Raw genomic sequence first — 23,435 nt, 5'->3', positions numbered from 1 at the left:
TGCTGGGAATTCCATGCACAGGGCTCGCAACAAATTGTGCAGCAGCCACCAGAGGACTGAGAACGTTCGACCGGAGTCTATGCTCGTTCTTTCCCCAAGGTCGTACACAGTGCTATGCTTACAACGGAAAAAATTACAAGATAAATCACTTGTTGTTCGATCTATGCTCATGTGGCACACTTTCGAGACTTAATGTGTAGAATATGGAGCATGAAAATCCGGTTTTAGCGACCGCTGTATTGCTGATGCACTGGATTGAGGACTGGATTATTCGGGGGGAGGGAAATAGACATTCTCAAGAACTAGCACGAATCACAGCACCAAGGGGTTGGTTGTGGCGCATTTATAAACAAATGCGGGGACCTGATACTAGCGATCCCTTTCTAGAAATAAACTTGCCAGAGATGTTTCGAGCAACAGCAGCATGCAGCTCCCGTACAAGGAAAAGTGGCGTTTGGCAAAGGGCCAGTGCTACTGCTCTACAGATCCAGTTGGTGTAAAGAATCTAACCTTAAACCTTCTTGCCGAACCTGGTCGATCTTAGCGGGTGACCGGGAGATGAAAATAATTGCCCCAATTTAGGTGCTACCAACCTACTAACCTTTTATTCCGGATACGGCCGGTTCATTCGCGTTCGTTCAACGCACCGGCAACGCACATTGCTGCCACGACCAATAGTAGTTGCCCATGGAGGATATTCGTTTGATTTATAATTTTCTCCTAACACCCCAACAGGAGGAACTGGGCTGAGAAGCTGGTTAACGGGAGAGGGAGGGGTGATTTTCCTTTTCACACACGACAGATGACAAACGAAGGAAAGCATTTCACACAAATCATCAACACTAATGGATCTTGGATGTCGGCTAACATGGCCACCGCTTTTCCTTCTGCCCGTTGTTGCATCGACCCACCATTGCACTACGTAATCAAATTTTACACACACACACACATACGCTCAAAGAAGGCTGCCGCACAAAATAAAATCATGCACACTCCGATGACAGTGCAATAAATGCAACTACAAAACCCACGGCCTTCTTGGATTGTGCCGTTGGAATTTCCACCATTCCGCACATCATGCTGACGACCTTTCGCAGTAGGCCAAGGGACGCGCGTCTGGATTATTTGATTCTCACTCTTTATTTTTTACATTTATTTCACTGCACTAGAATGCACTTTACAAGAATCACGTCACACCCACGGCGGCATAAACTTTTACTGGATAAATTTAATTTTGTTGTGGTTAAATAATAATGCACCGAAGAACAGCAACACACATTAAACCTGACACACCGGTAGTGAACGAAGTGAAATGATAAAAAACACAACCCAACAACTGACGACTGAAAGTTTCGTGGCGCGCGTGTGGAAATGTTTGCAATCGAACCGCGAAGGACGAACGAGCGTACGTTCCGTGGTCACGAACGGAATGAATGAATGCTCCAAAAAAGCCACAGCGCACTGTACACAGTGTTCGCTCGAGCACACGGAGTCAAACAAAACAAAACGCGAAACACGGGGCACCGAACAAAAATAATAAAAAAGCGCCACACAACCGAAAGGGAAATTAGTCCCACCGTGGGGGATGGCGAAGAAACGAGGCTTTGTGCGAGCGCACACAAACACACATACCACCGAGAGACACACAAACACAGGAAACGAAGGTACAGAGCGTCAGTTCGGCCGGCCGTTCAGCCTACAGTGCGACTGAAGGGAACGTGGCCACGTGCCCGTGCGGAGTATGGTAGCGAACTGGACCGGCCAAACGCGACTACGAACCGACGGACTCCCGCGCGCGCTTACGAGCACAAACCGGTACACCAATACAGTGGCAAACGTGCGCGTCCCACTCTCCCGTGGGGTGGTATCTTTACACGGTTGGTGTCACGCACTTCTCTCTTCGGGTCGACGGAAATGTCAGGACGGGGGATGATGATGATGATGATGACACAAACACAACCGAAGCTCTAGGGGGTTGATCGCGCGCGCCAGCTGCACCGGGGAAAACCCGTACGGCGAGGATCACCTTCCACAAGGGAGCGGGAGATATTTGGTGCGTGAGAAGATCCGTCCATCCGCGTCCATCGTATCTTTCGCCGAGAAGATATTTCGCTCTCGTGGCTCGAATGGCTCCCAACAAAAACACACCTCTAGTAATGTGGCTGGAGCAATCTTTCTGTGGGCTGACGCCGTGCATAGAAAACAGTTGATCTTCACCGTGTTTGTATACGCTTACCCTCACGTCCGGAGTAGTCGGAGAGCGCTTCGTTCTCTCCAGTCCTCTCCGTTGGGGTGTACGCAGCACCCGTCAATGGTACGCAGTTCCGCAAACACAGATGACTAACAATGACACAGCGCGAACAGTCTGGAAGGTGGGGTTTGGAACCCCGTGTGTACTTAAAGGGAAAGCCCCGATTGCTGTAGAGACTCATTTCTGTACATATCGTCCAATTTTAGCGGTCCCAGATAGCGCGATACCTCCAAACCTCTTGTTGATCTTCGTGCCAAATGACGCATATTACCACCATTTTGTGGTTTGTTTCATTAGCGTGTTTTTTTTGTTGCTTGGTTGGGTGACAAATGGGCTATTTGGTATCCGAAGTATCCGCTTATGTCAACGCCGAAGTTACCGGGTGCGTTGATGTGGATATTTTCCATTAGCTGCACTTAGGGGACCTTTTCGCGAGGGCGATTTTTAACAGATAATTGCAGTGCGGTATCTTAAAATGTATCACGCCAGGTGATGAGTATTTTGTCAGTACAGGAAACAACAAATTGGAAATTTTCAACTTTGAAGTCTACTGAAGCCTACTACATAACTACTTTTTTTTAACTGTATCTGGAATTCGCATTGGATAACTTCAAAAGATATCTCGCCTCGATAGTGTAAACAAACGCCTCTCCCCAAAAGCCCTCTAAAATCCAGATCACCACGCCGGGGCTGTATGAGATCTTAACGTTATTTTAATTGCACATTGCCGAGCTCGTTGTTCGGTTGCCACCATCTTTGCACCACGATCATGTCACACTCTAATGTACGTTATTATTATTATGTGGCACCATTAAATCCGAATCCACTGAGCACACAGTCCCGTGGTAGAGGTGTCGAAAAGTGCTCTCCTGTAAACCGTGGACTTGGTAAACAAATGTGAAGACCGTAGACTGGTGGTGGCCTCGTTTGTGTTTATTTTCTGCTCTGTTTTTTTCCAGTATTTTGGGTAATGCTCTACTATGCGTATGTGGACGCTGTTTCTAAGTATCTTCGTTAGCTTCTCGGGACTGACGGAAGTCAATTGAAGATGGATGAAATTTTGGGTGAAAAGTTGCAGAAAAATACCAAGCTACTACGGGTTTTTTGTGTCTGCCCGTAAGAGAGTGTCCGACACATGATTGATGGATATTGGCGGTTATTTTGTCAGTCAGTAGGTTGGTTGGTAGGAGGTTGGTTAATTCCGTTTCTCCCGATGTAATACGGCAATGTGTATGAGGACAAAATTAGCTTCCCTCATTGGTGGAAACGCATTGCAACACATGGCACGGGGTGTTATATGGAATATGGAGTTTACCGCCGAGATTTGTTTACGGCTGATCATCCAATAATCTTGCATTATTTATCATGAAATGTCTGCTTGTTGGAAACGGCTATGTGCAACTCATTACTTAATGGTTTTGTGGATTTGTGGAGTCGTTTTTCTGCTACATTCTGTCAAAGTTTGATAGTTTTTCATTACGATCTTTTGTGTCTACAGCCATAGATATGCAATCCAAACCGGAACCAATATCTTGGACCATTTATTGAGCACACCCTGCAAGTTATACATTTTAATGTTCTTGTGAGAAAATAAAGCATTCTGGAACCATTTTTAATGTATGACAACATTCATATTTCAAAACACACCGCACAAAACCTCGTCCCGCTTCCGGAATGTGACCTTGCCAACCAAAAGTGGGGGTAAGAGAAAACGGGGGAAACGGTATCAATCAAATGTACAATGGGCATATTCGAAGCACTTGCATAAATGGTTACGGATGGTGGTGGTGGGACTGCATAACGCTGAAAATTATTATTTCCACCCAACACACGCAGCCGCAACAATTCATCCTTCGCACAGGGCGCGCGCGAACGTGGAAAATCAATAAATCATTAATTATAAACAAACAGAATCAGTGCGCCATTTCGGTGGGGTATTGATTGTGTGACGCCATACTTCAAGCTGCCCGACATACACACACATGGCCGTGGCGTTCGGGATCACAAGTAATGTGATCAGTTGCGTACAACCTTTTGCATCGACACACAAACACTGTCAGTTGTCAGGCGCTCGGTTAGTAGTACCATTTGCTAAAGGTCACAATCGAACCTTTCACGGAATGGTTTTTCCAAAATCTATCCACAATCTACCGTGCACTAACCGTCCCCATCGCTGCGAGCTCCAGGAGCACGGTTCGGCATGCTAAAAAATTTAAATGTTCCGTTTTTCGTTAAGATTTCCATTAGGCTTCACCGGTAACGTCATCGATGCCGTGCCGGCGTGTCCCACTCGTGACGGGGATGCGAAATTTCTAGACACCGTTCCGGTACCCGCGTGATTGGGGTGGATTCCATCAGCAGCCGGATGTATTCCGTGGCCGGTGCTTCGCCACCCGTTTGATGATATTTCATGATGGCAAAGGCAATGGCACGTGATGCCAGCTGGTACGTGGTTTTCAGTCTGCAACCGGATAACAAAAAAAGCAATCGGAAATAAACGGATAGGCATGGAATTTGTGATTGAGCTGGGTGAGTAAGTTCTTACTGTTCATTTGGATCGCTAGGGTCGATCGAGGTCACGTCCAACGTGTCACTGCTGGTGCCGTTACGGGAATGGTCTCGAGCTTCATGGTGTACCTTCACCAGGAGGTACCGGTGTTCAATCGGTAAAAATTGTTCAATTCCGGTAAACTTCGTTGTAACAAAGGTAATCGGCGCACTAGCGCCACGTTTGAGCAAATGTTCGATCGAGCCAATGAGCAGTGACTTCCCTTCGAGATAGTTTGTGCCCTTGCCAAACTCATCAATTAAAACCAGCGATTTGGCGGTAGAATTTTGCAGCAAACTAGACATCTGATACAGTTCCGACATGAAGGACGAACGTCCACTGAATATCGATTCCGGATGATCGAGCCGGGTGTAGATCGAATCGAGGATGGGAATTTTAGCGTACGTAGCCGGCACGAACGAACCGACATGGGCCAGATAACAGATGGTGGCCAACTCCTTCAGGTAGGTCGTTTTCCCGACGGATGTATCGGCAGCAATCACGTTTATAAGGTGCCTGTTCGTCTCATTCACATCGGTATCGTTCGGTCGGTAGGATCGTCGGTGATCGAGCACTACATGGCGTCCTGCTTGAATTTGCAACACCTTTTCGTCGCAAATGATTGGACGCACGTAGCGATGCATCTTTGCCACGGTGGCAAACGACAGCAGAGCATCCAATTTTCCCGCCTGCTTAAAGATGCCCATCACTTCCGGGAACTTGGTGCCCACGAAGGTAGTGAGACGCGTCTGAACTACAAGCTCTTGTTCGATCAGCGATGCCATCATCTGTCCAAACTCGTCGTTCAACTCTTTGCACAGTCTAATCTGAAAGTAGGCCGTATTCTCCGCCTGGAACACCAAATCGAACGAGGAATTGTTAAATATTCCGGATCGCTCCAACTGTTCATCGATCTGCGTACTGATCACGAACCCGAACGATGGCAGATACGTAACGCAGATGTTGGCCATATCGAGCTGCATAGTTTCCAGCCCTAGTCGGGACGATTCCATCACGATTTGTCGCAACCCATCGTACTGTTCGCGCAATCGATCGACGGCAGGATCGAGTCCGGCACGAATGGTTACCTTGTTCTCCTCGTCACCCTTTTCCAGATCCAAACACTTATCGATCGTGTAAAGAACGTGTTTGAGCGCATTGCTCGGATTGCATGTGTACTGTCCAAGTTCCTGGACGATCGTACCTCGTGTGTTTGTGTCCTTCAGTGTTAAACCGCATAGCTTGCACAGCGTGAACATGTAGTAGAGATTTTTCTTCAGCATCTTCCAATCGGTATTGCGAGCGGTACCTTGCAGGATCTTCCGATAGAGTAGACCTACGTTGGATAGATGCTTTAAACACTGGTCAAACTGGTTCGCATAGCGAACATTCTCTAGCAACCATTGTACAGTATTGTGACGACGTTGCAGCTCCATCCGATCTCGTATCGGTTGCGTCATTAGCCGGCTGAGCCATTCTTCCCCATTTTTCGACGAACACTTGTTGAACAAGCTGAACACGGATAAGCCACGTGAATCCGTTCCACACTTGAACCCAGACGGATGGCGACTAGTGTCGAAAATCTGCAACGCTTCGTAAGTTAGCCCGTCGATGATGAGCTGTGTGCTGGGCGTGATAAGATTGATCTTTGTCACTAGCTGCGTTGGGGACACTGAGTCGCCCACGGTATCTAGAAGCAACAGCAAATTACCGACGCCATGCACTAGCAGATCTTGCTCGAAGGGAAGTATACTTTCGAGGAATGTGCGACACTCGTGCTCATCCGATTCTGGTGGCATTCCGGGAAGTTTAAGCGATAGCAACCGCGCCCTGGCAGCTGTTTGGGTTTGTGCCGAATACTCAACAATCTTCACGTTGGTGAACTGCGTAGTGTTTGCTGTATTTTGTGCGGCAGAGTCAGACGCATCGGAATGGTGCGCAAGTCCATTAGGAATGCTCAATATTTCACGGCAATCGTCTAAAAAACATGTTGGACCAGAGATGACGTAGAATAGTGGATTGTAACGACGGACAAGCTCTCGAAGCAGCACATACTGTGGCCGTGGTTCGATTGCCTGCTGAATTGCGTACAGCTCTAGCTGATCTATGTCGTAATATGATGCGGCTAGTGCCCCAGCATTCCAGCATATAGAGATGATTTTCCCTGCCTGATTAGCAGCTGGAAAATCACATGGTGCATTGCCAGATTCCATAGCTACAAGCAAAATATCCAATTAAAACAAATCCGTTAACCGAAAACCAATTGTTCGGGACACTTACTCGTACGGTTTTCACACAGTACTCTAAGCGCACAGACGTTCCGATGTTTTTCAAACGGTCACGATACTTTCTCACGTACAGCGCCACACAAGTTCCATGCAAAAATCTCACCGGTTGCTCGGATAAATTACGAATCGGCAAAATTTAAGGAAAAGGTTTTGACATTTAACGGGTCCCCGGTTCGCGTTCTCTCGAACTCTATTTATAGCACGTTCAGCGTTGCAATGCGTCAAAAGATCATCATAATGCGATCAGGAAACGTGAAAATTATCCTAATATTTGTTCTAAGAACTAAGATCTTGTACCTTTGTGGCAGACCTAACGAGAGACATTCAAAGAACGGTTACACTTACCGGACTAAGCTTGCCGTGGTGTGGATGCGTGTACTGTTGTAACTTGTACCGTAAGTATGACGCGCAATAGTATTCGTTTACGATTTACATTTAGTCTGGTTCGAAATTAACCCAGTGCGTTGACATTTTCACCAACAAATTGTCTACTTACTGCTTTATAAAAATGTACAAACATTCACTACACACTACCACGATACTGGCCAAAATGAAGCGCCGGATCCGGCGAATGTTTTTGGACGCTTTTTCTGTGTGTGTGACGGAGAAACAATGAGGTTAGGAAGAATGGAAAAGAGAAAGAGTGGTTTGTTTACATTCGACAGCACGCGTTGAACAGGAACAGGAATGTGTGCAAAGAGAGAGAGAGAGAGAGAGAGAGAGAAAGGTGAGAACGCCGGATTTTTTTTTTTATCGCACGAGAGAGAAAGATCGATACGGAGAGCAATTCGTATATGAAGGTCCGTTTACACTGCAAAGCTTCATGTACTAACGCAAAAATTCAAATTTGAAATTGAATTATCACGCACAATGTTTCGAAAGGTTCGAAAAACGAATGATTTCATCGACAAAGTATGATAAATAATTTCTCCAATAAGCTAGAACCACGTGGTTCCATTCGCTGTGTGTTGACGATAATCGAGGGCATGTGCAACGCAAACCACGAGCATGTGCAGCCCATCTGAACAATAAACATGATGCACACACTTTCGATCGCTGCGTAGTCACGTTTCGCTTGATGTTTCCATACCGGCGGCCCTGTTCTTGTGCGCTGGTGCCATTGCAGACAGATCCATTCAGGCAGTGTGCTGTGGCTTATCTGCGAACATTACATTCCACCAGTCCAGTGCTTGGTTGGATGGGATAATCGTTTAAAATGCGTCCCGGTCGGTCGGAAGACATTTCTTAGCGTATCAACCATCATGGCGAGTGGATGCTCTGTTTGGGTAGTGTTGCTGGTGGTGGGTGCTGTCGCTATTAGTACGGTCAGCTGTGGTATTGGAACACCGTGCAAAGTACTTTGCGAAAATGGTGAAGAAATGAGTAAGTATATGATTTAACATTTTCATCAAACTTACCCTCGAAAATAATGGGATATTCGATCCTTTGTTGCAGTCCTGTGCGAAACGAAAATGGAGATATTTAAATGTAGCGGTCCATGCAGCGAACCGACGTGTGATAATCCGAATCCAACACAGGATTGTGAGAAAGCCTATAAGGCGGGCTGCTTCTGCAGAGATGGGTACGTCCGTTCGCATGACGGTGGTTTGTGTGTTCCAATCGAAAGTTGTCCGAATAAATACTAAAGTGAAATGAGCAGGCTCGGTAATATGGGGCTGTTTCATTGAATGCGAGATGTAATTACTTGCTAGAGTGTGTGATAAATTCATTGGATATTAGCTATAACAAGAGCAATTATAAAACTGTTAACGCTTTAAGCAATTATACATTTTTTGTTTCAAATTACACTGATCGACGCGAAGCTAGGTTCGTTCCTATAGTAATCGAGCTCGATCCGCAGCAAATCATGTGGCCACGGATCGACCAGAACTCGTTGGAATGAGGAATATGACCGCTTATGGATGGATCGTATCTGTACTAAACGAAGGATAATAATGATCCATATAACATTTATATGCTGTTTAGGCGCCGGCCTTCAAAAGGCAGGACCGTGGTTCAAATTCCATTCAGACCATTCTTTCGTAGAGAGGACTGACTATCCAACTACGTGATACCAGCAAGTCTAGTAAGCCATGGCCGGCGTGACTTAGATGGTCGTTAAGGTTAAAAAAAAGACATTTTTACACAAATATCGATGATTATTACAAAGAAAAATGTCTGACTCGACGGTTAGTTTCATTAGTGACGCTGTCAAAGAAGTACGGAATTGGTTTATTCGTTGAACAAAAATATAAAAAAACCTATAATTTAGTGATTTGTTCCTGACTGATTGATGGTAGAGTAAGAAGACCACCGTTATGAATTAGAATCACTGGTTGCCTTCAGAGTTGCTGCTTTTTATATAATTTTTATTGTCTGTTGTTAAATTACAAGATAAGCGTTAAATGATCACAAAAGTAGTGTCATTAAAACATTGATAAAAGCGATAGTTTATTTCCGTGGTTGATAGACTCGTTAGAAAAATGCAGATTTTATCTATCCCCAGCCTAGCATCACCCTCGCAAGTTGTAAGTAGATTTTGAATATAAATGTTTCGAGAAATTAAAACAGAGTATAGTACAGTTTGAGTTAAAAGGTTGGTACCCCCTAACAAGCTACAAGCATTGCACTATCGGCATTCAAACAAGTGGCATAACTTGTTTATTGAACTTCTATTTCCAGCCTGTTTTTTTAGTTATGTGGTACCAAAGCTTGTTGCGGAGCTTAATCATATGCTTTGTTGTGTACCAAATTGCTGCCAGTGAAACAGTCGTTGGCAATGAAGAACAGAAAAACGAAACACGCCCTTTCAAGATACAAGTAACGCGTTTGCTCTGCGTCGATATGCCGTATGTGGAAACCGTAGTTCATGAATGTCGTGTGATCTTAAGACGCAACCAGCGAGCGTTGATGAGTGTGTCGATAGACATACCGAAGGTGTACAATTTGCTGCTGTTACAATACCGCTTGCATTACAAGTTTAACATCTATCGGCCTTTGTTGATAGACGGAGAGCTTGAAGTGTGCTCCTATATGCGTGGATCTAAGATGAGCCAATTAGAAAACTACATCTATAGCGTGATATCGGATTTACTGTCCAATACAGTGTATCCCTGTCCTCATGGCGTAAGTGAGGAGGTGATGGAACATTACTTGTGAATTTCATGCATACCATTTTGCTTTTGCAGAACAAAACGTACACAGAAAGGGCAGAGTTTAAGGAGGAATATGCGCCCAAGTCGATCCCTGCGGGAGAATACCGAATGGATGTAAGAATTGCATCAAGAGCAAATATCACATTAATATGGCTGCAGACATTTGCAACTGTTAGACGAAAGGGAATCATCGGATCTATGTTGGAGTGGTGAATTGATGGATGCTTGATGCTTGATGGATGGTTCTCATGACTGTTGGCGGATACACAAGCTACCCACACGGGGCAACGGCAAAAAGTCTCAAATTTTGACGTTAAATATATGACAGTTTAAAAATCAATTTCGATAGTTTGAAATTTCCCGTTAGTTGTGGACGTTAATGTTTGCGTCGTTTTAAATTTGTTTTTGGACCCGATCAAAACTGCTTCGCAATTAACGCAATTGAAGCTGATCAACGGTGCTGTGGTGTATTCTAGTTGTTAAGAGATATTACTGAATAGCGAAACATTATCAGGTAAATGCTTTCTGTTTAATATAATTTCTATTACGTTCAACACACGAAAAGATCCTCCCTTTGTCCGGATATGTATGCAGGCAGTTGTCATGCTATTTAGTTCAGTAGCAGTTAATTACAAAGCATGAGTGAGCAGAAGCTACGTAAGCGCATATTAGATTAGTGTTTGATTTGTTTGCTTGGTCATTATTGTTTGTTTTTGTTGGGTGTAAAATAAAATTAGTTTTAAAATGACACATTGATGTATGATAATTATTCATTATTTAAAGATTAAAATTACAGACGATTGCATTACAACTAAACCTACAATATCTTGACTAAATCCAGTTAAGATAGCAATACTATAAGTATAATACTAAAATGGCAAAAACGTTATCATGTTGGAAGGTTGAAAACGGTTGGTGCTAAAGAGTAAACTTCAGATGCCGCACAACGTTTACCCGTCATTGTATAGTACGCTTTCAGAGAAACAAGTCATCTGTGGAATTTGGAAGCATTCTCTTGCTCAGTTATGTCTCGGTACAAACTTGCTCCTACAATCTTGCTGATCCTCGCTATAATAATGAATGTGTACGAATATTCTCGGAGTGGAGTTTTAGGAAGCAAGGAAGAACAGAAAAATGAGACACGGCCATTTAAGATACATGTAACGCGATTGCTCTGCGTCGGTATGCCTTATGAGGAAACCACTATAAATGAATGTCGAACAATCTTAAGACGTAATCAGAGGGCTTTGATAAGTGTATCGATACACGTACCGAAGGTGTACAATTTCTTGCTGTTACAATACCGCTTGCACTACAAATTTACCACCTACCGACAGTTCTTAATCGACGGAGAGCTTGAAGTATGCTCTTTTTTTCAAGGTCCTAAGCTGATCCCAACAGACAACTACATATACAGCGTGTTCACAGATTTACTACCTAATACAGTGTATCCCTGTCCTCACGGTGTAAGTATTGTGATAATAGACCATTATATTGAAATTTCATGCATAATTTTTGCTTTTGCAGAACAAAACATACATGGAAAAAACCGAGTTTAAGGAGGAATACGCGCCAAAATCCATACCTGCAGGTGAATACAGGTTTGATGTAAGATTTGCTTCAAAAGCAAACGTCACAATTTTATGGCTGCAGACATTTGCCAGCGTCAGGCGAAAGGGAATCATGGGATCCATGTTGGAGTGGTGAGTTTATGGTGGATGACCTGGCAATGGCTGCATGTGTCAAGCCATCAACTAAGGTGAAAAATGGGATGCATATAGACAAAACACAAGGAGTAATAATACTTGTCTGTTGAATTTGCGTGTTACACCAATAAAATATAACCTTCAGCAGATGTTTAAAAATGATTAAAATCCAGGAAATCTATGCACTTACATAGAGCCTCCAATCTTTTTGGTTGTTCATATAACAACAAATTTATATGCATTACTACAATCTACACTAGATCGAGATACGATGATACTACAATCTTCCAGTTCATTATCCTGGTCGTTTGCTGCGGGCACATTATCGCCATCACTCCATCTCAGTTTTGAACTCATAATATCTCCACGTTCTGCGTGGATGTCCCAAAAAGTCTATACGGGTTGGGGTGTCCGGTGCCATTCTCATGTCAAGACCGTTACGAGTCTAATGGCTACTAAAGTGTCCATCTCCGAATCCCGGGTGGCCCTCGACTAGCGCCAGATTGAAGAGAAGTTAGGCGAACTCATCTCACTTGCAAAGACGCTTCAGAGTTTTAACCACCTTTACCTGAGATGTGATATATTCTTACAAGCCTGGTAAGGCTGAGCGATGTTGAGCATACTTTTCAAGTGCTTATAATTCAGCAACGTAACTTCGTTATATGATTTCCACCGTGTAAAGCAATTAACTTGTCAGTTCGGTAGTTGGTTGACTAAATTTTCTACGACTAATAGATTACAAATGATACGATCTTGATCATACACAAAAATAGAAATAATTTTGCCATGAAAAAGTGATTAGGCCAAATGTTTTAAACCTGTTCCAGACAAAATATTCGTTTTATTGTGCACTAAGCTTCCTGACCGACTTGGATAAGTCATTTGTGGCATTGTAAGCATTCTCTTGCTTAATTATGTCGCGATACAAACCCTTCTTGCTGATCCTCGCTATAATATTGAGTGTGTCCGAAGGTGCTCAGAGTGGAATTTTGGTAGGCAAGGAAGAACAGAAAAATGTGACGCGTCCATTTACGATACATGTGCTGCGTGTGATTTGCCTCGATATGCCGTATGTAGAAACAATAGTCCATGAATGTCGGGTGATTTTAAGACGCAACCAGAGAGCGTTGATTAGTGTGTCGGTACACGTACCGAAGGTGTACAATTTCTTATTGATCCAGGTTCGAGTGAGCTACAAATTTACCACTTATCAACCCTTGCTATTCGATGCAGAGGTTGAAGGGTGTGCGTATCTTAGACGACCGGTAAACGATCCCAATATTGACTACATTCATCGCTTACTGAACGATTTGATGCCTGGCTTGGTTTATCCTTGTCCTCATGGAGTAAGAGTGTTACAGTATCAAAACATATTTTGGTGTTTGACGACCAGGCTTTTATTTTCATAATTTGCAGAACAGAACGTATACAGCACTGACCGAATTTAAGGAGGAATATGCGCCCAAGTCGATCCCGGCGGGAGAATACAGGATAGAAATAAGATATTCATCCATAGCAAATGTGACATTATTACGAATTCTATCGTATTTTACCGTCCGACGAAGGGGAATCTTAGGATCTATGTTAGAGTGGTAGCGAGGCTGCTTATGTAGGTCTTGAATTGTTTTGAGAATTTGTTTTGTAGTTGTATTGCAAGTGTTTCGAAAACTCCTGTAAACAAAGATGAATAAAAAGTAGTTGAATGATGAAAAACATATCTCTATTTCAATACCGAGAGGTGTCAGAAGTAAATTTCAGAAAAGTTTTAAACAATGCCAATATTCAAATGCAGATTTTTAAACAATCGATCAGACGGTCTTGGTCTGCTTACAAACCAGCCACAATACCGCTCACGGTCTGCCGTCATCGACTGCCAGTCCGTTATTCCGGCTGTTATGCTTCTAACACGGCTCCTCTTTCCGTGTGGATGGCCTAAAAGGATTTTCAGGGTTGGGATGTCCGGTATCACACTCATGACATGACCAGCCCAGCAGAGTACGACTAGTCTAATTCGCTGCATAATGGGTAAATCAGCTCGTAGTGCACGTCCTTGTAGTATTTCCTCCGTTATCCTTCCTCACATATCTTATTTTTCTTAGTCTGCTCTGGGTTGTACACGTCTAGAGGACATGATCAGGACTCCAATCCGTTTCCAGGAATCTCAGTCTAAGGGTGCAGTCCTCTATACATGGCTGCTGCTCCGATCTCCGACTGGTTTGGCTCCACTTGATCGAGCAGCTTCCTAGTGAGGCATGAGTTAAGCAAATAGGATGCTTATCAAATGCTCTGTCATTGTATAATTATTTTAATGATTACGCAATGTAAGTACTTTATATGATTTCCACCGTGTAAAGCAATTAACTCGTTAGTTCGGTAGTTGGTTGACTAAATTTTCTACGACTAATAGATTACAAATGATACGATCTTGATCATACACAAAAATAGAAATAATTCTGCCATGAAAAAGTGATTAGGCCAAATGTTTTAAACCTGTTCCAGACAAAATATTCGTTTTATTGTGCACTAAGCTTCCTGACCGATAAATCATTTGTGGCATTGTAAGCATTCTCTTGCTTAATTATGTCGCGATACAAACCCGTCTTGCTGATCCTCGCTATAATATTGAGTGTGTCCGAAGGTGCTCAGAGTGGAATTTTGGTAGGCAAGGAAGAACAGAAAAATGGGACGCGTCCATTTACGATACATGTGATGCGTGTGATTTGCCTCGATATGCCGTATGTAGAAACAATAGTCCATGAATGTCGAGTGATTTTAAGACGCAACCAGAGAGCGTTGATTAGTGTGTCGGTACACGTACCAAAGGTGTACAATTTCTTGCTACTCATCGCTCGACTGAACTACAAATTTACCACCTATCAACCCTTACTGATCGATACAGAGGTTGAAGTGTGTGCGTATCTTAGACGACCGGTAGACGATCCCAATATTGCATACGTTCATCGCTTACTGAACGATTTAATGCCTGGCTTGGTTTATCCTTGTCCTCATGGAGTAAGAGTGTTACAGTATCAAAACATATTTTGGTGTTTGACAAACAGGCTTTTATTTTCATAATTTGCAGAACAGAACGTACACAGCACTGACCGAATTTAAGGAGGAATATGCGCCCAAGTCGATCCCGGCGGGAGAATACAGGATGGATCTAAGATTTTCATCGAGGGCAAATGTAACATTATTATTGCTTCAAACTTATTTTACCGTTCGACGAAGGGGAATCTTAGGATCCATGTTAGAGTGGTAACGAGGCTGCTTATGTAGGTCTTGAATTGTTTTGAGAATTTGTTTTGTAGTTGTATTGCAAGTGTTTCGAAAACTCCTGTAAACATAGAAGAATAAAAAATAGTGCTTTTTCCCTCACTTTTTAAATGTACTTACTTCAAGATTAAATGTATAAACCTTGCACACGTCATAACTGTAAACCAGTAGTGTTACCGTTCTATAATTTTAATAAGCAAATTAAAAATAAATACCGGATATGGATGGTTACCGCAATCAGGCATAATCTGAATCTTCTTTAAGCACCCTTTTTAATCGTTGAAACGGTTTATCTTTTCACCATCGATATGTACATAGAAAGGTTAAATAAGAGTATCCATTTAGCGTTCAGTTTGCAATCATGAATCAAGGCATAAAAGTGATATTGCGCGTCGTTGTTCTAGCATTAGCGTGGAGAATGACTTTCGCCTCGAATGGGTTCAAATACGAGCCACGACGGAACAAAACTCAATCGTACGAACTACAAATGACTCGTATGGTGTGCGCCGACACACCGTATCTTGAAACGGAGCTGTTAGAATGTCGGACAACTTTAAGAAGAAATCAGATGCCACTGTTGCGTGTGGTCATCCATGTGCCCAAAGTTTACACCTACATCGTGATACAGTATAATCTATATTATAAGTATCAAACGTTTCAACCGTTCCTGATTAATGGTGAATTTGAAGGTTGTGCTACAATGAGAGCTTACGAGCAAGGATCCTACAAAGATCCTCTCACTGACTACGTATGGCAAATTTTAAAAGAAATGATGCCGGGAGTAATCGTCCCTTGTCCGCATGGAGTATGTTTGAATGCTTTGTACATGGTTACCGATCTTTGCTTCAATTTGTCACGTTCATTACTTTTCCTTCGCAGAACAGAACCTACGTAGTGGAGAGTGTGTTTAAGCAGGAATATGCACCAAAATCGATTCCTGCCGGAGAGTATAGATTGGATCTGCGCTTTTCGACCAAAAACAATGTGTCGATTGTCTTCTTGCAGGGTTTTTTCTCTGCTAGACGTAAGGGTATACTTAGCTCTATGATAGAGTGGTAAATAAGGAATGATGTATCATTGTAAGGGGCGGCCCGGTGGTGTAGGCGACAAAGGACCGTCCCCCCGTAGTGAGGACTGACTATCCAACTACGTGGTATCGGCAAGTTAAGTAAGTCATTCGATGGCCGACGTGAGCTTAGGAGGTCGTTAATCCAAGAAGAAGAAGAAGAAGAATCAGTGTAAGCGAAAAATCGAAACAAAAACTGCAAAGGAGTAGGACAGGAAATATGAAAATTAATAAATCTACTTCGGAACGAGATTTAGGAAGGATTTTATTTCATGCACATTGAACTAGATGCTCTATGAAGTCCGGTGTGATTGTGGAAGGAGTCAATTTTAGGAGAGTAATCCTTGCCCTAGACGTCTATGCTATGTGACTAGTGGTGGGACGAGAAGCTGTGTTAAATGAATGGAGCACAACGCTCGCACTCACTTCGGTGAGTGTTGAGCGCGAAACAGCTCCGAAACGAGCGAAATCGATGATGGTGAGGATCATGGGTCAAGCCGCTCGAACTAGGGACTACCTTTTCAAAGCATTCAGTTCGCTGTTACGGGCGCTAGTCTCTCAGTGCTGGACTGCCTTTTTCTGGAGCGCTCTTAGTGCACACAGTTAAATGAGGGAAGTGATTGAGGAAGCTCTTGGGATCACGACCCAACATTAACTATGCCCGTTATTGATCTATGTTAAAATAGTTTTAATAGTTTATGTCAATCAGTAGAATTAATACCGAGATAAGATTGATCGTGCAATTGTCCTTCGTTTAAACAATCTGTAACCTGACCAGATTAGGGTCATGAATAATTACAGAAGATCAAAGTAGTAAAATATTCAATTGGATAGGATGTAGTATAAGAGTAGACATTTGACGCTCATTTCGCAAACATGTTTCAGCGTCGACAGGTGTCATTATATCTGGTAGTGCTTGCATTCGTATGGAGAATTGCTACTGCCACAGGGAATGGGAATTGGTGGAACAAAACTCAATCGTATGAATTATACATTAATCGCGTCGTGTGCGCTGATACACCGTATTTGGAAACGGAGCTGCTAAAGTGTCGATCAGTATCAAGAAGAAATCTGATGCCATCAATATATGTGACCATTTATGTGCCCAAAGTTTATAACTATATGATGGTACAGTATACTATGTACTATAAGTTTCAGACGTACCAACCGTTCCTGATTAATGGTGAATTTGAAGTATGTGACACGCTGAAGGACAACTACCCCGGAACTTTACGTGATCCTCTCACTACCTACGCATTGCGTATTTTAAAACAAATGATACCGAAATTGGTCGTGCCTTGTCCTCATGGAGTATGTTTCAGCGTAGCGTAGGTTAAGGTTCAGCATTAACAGCGTAACAATCCAATCTGTCGCGTTGGTGACTTTTCTTCACAGAACCAGACGTACGTAGTTGAAACCGTATTTGAGAAGGAATATGCGCCCCAATCAATACCTGCCGGAGACTACAGGTTGGATCTGCGTTTTGCGGCCAAAAGCAATGTGACATTGCTCCATTTGCAGGGATATTTCTCTGCTAGGCGTAAGGGTATATTGAGCTCTATGATAGAGTGGTAGCTTTATGTGACGTTTGCTATCAGTATTAAAATGAATGCAATACAGTTGTAATTAAAAGATATTATGTATCTGCAAGCTACTTTGTATGGTTTAGTCTACTATCTTTTCCATGTTTGAGTACTTGACATCATTAGCATCGAACAGTAACATCGACACCGGAAATGGTTTTACGCAATTATGCGAACCTAAAGTAGATCAGACTAGTTGAATTGGATTAGAACAAAATCAACCACTTAGCGTTCAGTGTAGTATCATATTTTACCGTTTAAACATGTCATTGTGCCTGATAGTGGTTACGCTCGGTTGGAGAGTTACTGCTTCCATAGGCGATTTCAATCGGTGGAACAAAACCCGATCGTACAAACTACAAATGACTCGTATGGTGTGCGCCGACACACCGTACCTTGAAACGGAGTTGTTAGAATGTCGGACAACTTTAAGAAGAAATCAGATGCCACTGTTGCGTGTGGTCATCCATGTGCCCAAAGTTTACATCTATTCAAAAAGAATCTTGGAAAGGAAGTGCTGGATCGATGGGCGATCCATCAGTTTAGTGCGTTGCGAATAGTCCGCGCAATTCTTCTTCTTCCTGGCTTAATGACCTCTAAGGTCACGCCGGGCATCGAAATGGCTTACTAGACTTGTCGATACCACGTAGTTGGATAGTCAATCCTCACTACGGGGGGACGATCCGGATGATATTTAAAACGCCCCTCATGAACACCAGCGCCTGTGTCGCTTGCACCACCGGGCCCCTTTTTTAATCCAAGCTTTGATTTAATTAGATCGTAATTATTTCCAGAATTATTAATTATAGAACTAATCTTAATTATTTAACCTAACTTATCATAATGTTTCGGTGTGAAATACAGCACATTAATCCAGAAGTTAATGGATTTCTTTATTTTCTACTTTTTTTTAAATTAGTATCAGCTTTAACAGATAAGCAAACACAAAATGAAAACATACAAAAAAACAACAGTTTTGTCAACCATGAGATGATTTAGCACAACTTTTAAAAAATGGGTTTGATTTGCTCACTGTGCATCAAAAGAAGCAAAGCTTTTATGCGAAAGCTTCAAAATTACTTGCAGCGACATCTAGCATCTAGTAGTGTAACTAATGAACTATGAAAACGCTCAACTGCGTTGTACGTTATTTGTCTGCCGAGTAAAACGGTGAGCAGAATTTAAAACGCAAAATAAATAGAAAATTACTTAAAGATTTTCTTCTTCTTCTTCTTCTTCTTCCTTTTGGCTTGCCGATCTTCTAGGTCACGCCGGATAATGTTATAAACTTTGAATAATAGTGACAGATTTATCAGACCCAGCCTGCAGGCAGTACGCTAGCATCTTTATATTAATGTGTCATGGTCTAAATGAATTAAAATATCTGTTGCTTAAAATCGAAGGCTTTTGATGTTCACCTTACAAGGGCATTATGATATGAAGATCAGAGGCATCAGCGGTGTATGTATGTATATGTAAATTAATTTAATCTAAAGCATTCCAACTTCCTTCTCGATCAGAGCAGCAAAGTGATCAGAATCGGTTATTCGTTACTTGCTGCTCAAGCTTCTACCAAAAATCATGTACACAATCAATAATAAATGCAGAGCTCGCTTGGAAGACACAATATTCCTGCTCTCGGGGAGATGTTTGACCGTGCAATGTAATGAAAATTATAATGCACAAAATAGCGATGCATGCAGCTTTTCTATCGGCAGCTGCACTGCATAAATGGGGTGTAGTTATGTTTTTCCTGCTCCGGTGCGCTTGGTGGACCAACGTTGCGGAATTTCAATATCGTTGGCCGGCAGGTTTCGAAGGATGTGCAGCTTAACCGTTGAGTTGGTTAAAGTTTCCGTTTGGAAAACTTCGGACTGCCGTAGGATAAACAGACGCACATACAACCTTGTAACCTCAGCTCTGGCTGGAATGGTGTGGTATCGTCCGGCTAGACAAGTTCGCTTGGAAAACCCTGGGACACCGAACAGAGGGGTTAGATTAGATCAGCTTACACACTCGGTGCTGCATTGTCTTTGTCCCGTGGCACGTTTGCGACGTTAGAAGGCGTTTGGTGGAACGTTTGCAACATAACCTCAACGAGGCCAACAATTGCCCAACTCGTGCGGGTTGGACTGCAAGTCCCCAAAGAATACACTCACACTCGAATGTGGATGTTTATTCATCCTCCTGAAAGAGTCGGCGTGTGAAGGGTGGGTATTGTTGACGGCGGATCCGTACCTGCTGCTGACCAGCTTTCTTCAACCGATTGCGTGTGCTGCTCTACTCCGTGTTCTGCCATGGTAATATGTAAATTAGATTTTAAAATATAATAGATATGATGACACAGAATATTAAACACTGCTCCATCCGTGCGATGCTCGCTTCTTCATCTCATCGAACCATTTTGAAGGGAGCGCTGGATGCAAACATGCTCACCAACACGTCGAGCACGATGCGTAGGCTTTGGTAGGTTTGCGTCGACATCGACACCGTGTCGACAAGAAGGATCATCGGTAAGTACTTAGAATACGGCACCGTGAACGACCTGTGTACGGAGCGCTGCTTGGGAAGGAACAAAAAGCTCCTTAGAGGTAGATGCGGCAGAGCAAAAAGGTTCGTAATGTTTGCTAATTATATTGGTCTCAATTATAGGAAGTTTTTCAGTGACGGAAAGGGTGATAGGACGAGGCTCTGCTGTGGATGCGAAATATAGGATACAAAATTGAATCATGCTTATCATTTCGGAAAGTTATTTTTTTCAAAAAGGGGTAAAGGTTATGTTCCCAAAATAATATGGTTAAGTACGTGTAGTGATTCGGAGGGAAAAAAACTCTTCGCTTGATTAACATGCTTGTGCCAGACAATTTATTTGCATCGACACATCAAATTTGTTTCGGAAAACAAATTGCTGGAAATCGCAGGCAACACGATTATGAGCGATGTGCTGAACTGAGCTTGATTTGTCTACTTTTGGAAGGAGAGTTTGATTGGTATACAGGGCGATCTTTGCCATAAGAATTTCTCCTTGTCCTTGCAAACTTGAATAGGATCAATCCGTATTACTTTATTGTAACTTCACATTCAGTTTTGCAATCGCGAATACGGATTTGTCAAGCTCTATCTAGATAGTAATTAAAAGAATTAAAAAATCTGCTTTAAAATCTTCTTGAATCCTAAACTAGATAGTAAATTTGACGCCGTAGATTACTAGCAATAGAATAGAATAATATGAAATTGCATACTTTTAGGCGTTTTGTGTGAAGGTCACATTCTTGTCTAAGGGTGTACTATGTTTATGATAAAATAAGCTCTGCTTGGCTAATAAGTACACGTTCGTGCCTTTGGAAAGCATCCTGGCAATTATGGAGAATCCCCGACAAAGTATTGAAAGCATCCCTGACTGCGTGTGATTGTTTCGTCGCCAAATGAGCTGATCCTGTGCCTATCATAATAAAACGTTGTGTCCTGCTACGTTTTACCCGTGTCGTTCCCTTCACAGCATCTCTTTTAAGGTACAATGGTGAAGAGCTAGTGGCTACTAAAGGAAGTTTTAATTAAAAAAGAACCACTACCCGTAAAACGTACCACACGTACACTCCACAATCTGTCCACACACAGTGTCCTAGCGAGCGCCCACATTCCGGTCAAAAGTCACGCAGAGAATGTGTGTGTGTGTGGCGTTGATGTATCTATTTACTTACGCAAAGTTCACCCCACACGGTAGTGCTTAGTCGCACGCACAGTGGTAGTGAGGACACGGAAGGATTTCCTAATTTCATGGCTCCATTCGTCGTCTGTTGTCCGCCGGTTACTCTCTTTTCCGGGCTGTCCATCATCGGCTGTAGGCTGACTGGTACCGTTTTACGGGTATGTCTCGGTAGCCTAACCGACGGCCACCAGTTGACCTCCCAGAGGCTTCATTCTGTGATAATGAAATTAATTAAAATCACTTTACCCATCTTCGGGCTGGAAAGATCGTGCGGTCGAGTCCGGTGCTCGCAATGTGAGTGTGAGCCCAGTCCAGTTTGGCGTGTACGAGTGAGCGTGTTGGTGGAGTTTCGTGTGACAGACGAAGCTCGGTGTTCCGATAACCGGAAGAGGGTAACCGAGCGATGGTGGGGCAGCATCATGCCTTCCCAGGGCGATGGCTAGTACTGAACCGATGGGAGTGTTCGGATCTCTGACCACGGGCCGGATTGATGACCAGTAACCTGTGATGCTACTGCCGACGGACTCTGGTGACCATTCAAAATTGCAAAATTTTTGACCGACGTGATTGAGTAGACGATAGTTACGGTGAGAAACAAAGTCGGATAAGGATTGCCTACGGGCTGGTGGGTTGTTTGGAGCGGGGATCGTTTATGGTTTATTTGCTTTCTGGCAGTATTTTGCTGTTTATTGTTGAGTTGGAGGGGGATTGAAAAGAATCCTTATTACATCAGAAAGTGCGTGGTATAGCGTAGCCCATTAACCGAGAGTACAATGGATTAGAGTAATGAAGTATATGATAGCTATTAAATGCGATATCTTAAACGCATATTGTATCGATCGAAATTTGAAAGCCATGCTTTACATGTCTCACTTGCGTGAAGGAAGGATGCGTCATTTTATAGCCCGTTTCCGTTTAACAAATCTGCCAAAATCCTCTTCCGAGAGCTGTTGGTTCCTTAATTTTGAGAGTAGTAGGGTGCGTGTGTGCTTATTGAGTTGGAAATGTTGACATTCTTGCTTTCTATTCAGGATACCATGGCGTGTTATGAAACGTTTATGCAGAGTCAAGTCACTGCTTAAGTCAGCTTTATTCGCTAGTTTAAAGAAACTGGAAAGCCCTACTGAGCTACAAGTAATTCCTTTCCAACACTGTATAGGTCTAATGTCAGTCAATATGCAGCACTTCTCTTCCCATGCAAATGCTAGTAGCAAGAGTGCATCATGTATGTGTTTGATTAAATTACTGCCCTTCTCGAAAGACGCTCACCAATCGAGTCCTTCCAGGACGGCTGCCGACTCCCGTAGGTGGATCCCTTAGTCCAGATGCAATTAAAATCAGTATTGATGGTCACACGGTCAGCTGCAGATGCACTTCGGTAATCGAACGTGCATGGAACGTGTTGCATACTGACCAGCCCTCTCGCCACCTTCGTTCATTGCTGCCCATTAAGCGATGCCCATGATGTTGCTGTTTTGATGAATTTATGAATTTATTTATATGATAATCAGGTATGAATATTTATTCCTTTATCCATTTTACGGCTCAGTTATGATTGTTATTGCCAGCGGTCGGTGTCGGTGTATTGCCCGGACCGGACGTCAACATAATTCATCATCTTGCATTCCAGTGCGCGTACGTGCATACACCGACACAACTGTAGTTTTGGTTACGGTTCGGTACAGCCCAATTCCATTCACCTTGCTGAATGGTTGCCAATTTGGAGTGCGAGGGATGTGTGGCATCTGTTTCTTGGAAGTGTTAGTGCTTGCGGGCGGGTGAGAAGGACGAACGCACGCACGCACGCACGTGTCTTATGGAGCTGCACGTGGGAAAACCCCCCGGTGAAGGAG

The 23,435-nt window shown here is 43.1% G+C and overlaps 4 protein-coding genes across 5 annotated transcripts in view; 2 read left to right on the top strand and 2 right to left on the bottom strand.

Moving 5' to 3' along the window:
- Positions 1-23,435, bottom strand: part of LOC126556650 (phospholipid-transporting ATPase ID) — a 143,293-nt gene that overhangs the window by 28,138 nt on the left and 91,720 nt on the right. The gene's annotated exons all lie outside the window — the stretch shown is intronic.
- Positions 4,454-7,012, bottom strand: LOC126557135 (mutS protein homolog 5-like). The gene is made up of 2 exons (XM_050212809.1): positions 4,797-7,012; positions 4,454-4,712 (listed from the first exon to the last, which is right to left on the bottom strand). Exons 1-2 carry the CDS (start codon positions 7,010-7,012, stop codon positions 4,514-4,516), a joined length of 2,415 nt encoding a protein of 804 aa, XP_050068766.1. The 3' UTR covers positions 4,454-4,513.
- LOC126560045 (uncharacterized) lies at positions 15,643-16,283 on the top strand. The gene is made up of 2 exons (XM_050216206.1): positions 15,643-16,029; positions 16,104-16,283. The coding sequence occupies exons 1-2, from the start codon at positions 15,643-15,645 to the stop codon at positions 16,281-16,283; spliced, it is 567 nt and encodes a 188-aa protein (XP_050072163.1).
- On the top strand, positions 17,167-17,865 carry LOC126560044 (uncharacterized). Its single transcript, XM_050216205.1, has 2 exons — positions 17,167-17,601; positions 17,686-17,865. Exons 1-2 carry the CDS (start codon positions 17,167-17,169, stop codon positions 17,863-17,865), a joined length of 615 nt encoding a protein of 204 aa, XP_050072162.1.

Source organism: Anopheles maculipalpis, chromosome 2RL (assembly GCF_943734695.1).
Source record: "Anopheles maculipalpis chromosome 2RL, idAnoMacuDA_375_x, whole genome shotgun sequence".
Classification (NCBI taxonomy): domain Eukaryota; kingdom Metazoa; phylum Arthropoda; class Insecta; order Diptera; family Culicidae; genus Anopheles; species Anopheles maculipalpis.
The sequence above is the reverse complement of the archived record's forward strand: the minus strand, read 5'-3'. Positions and strand labels throughout refer to the sequence as shown.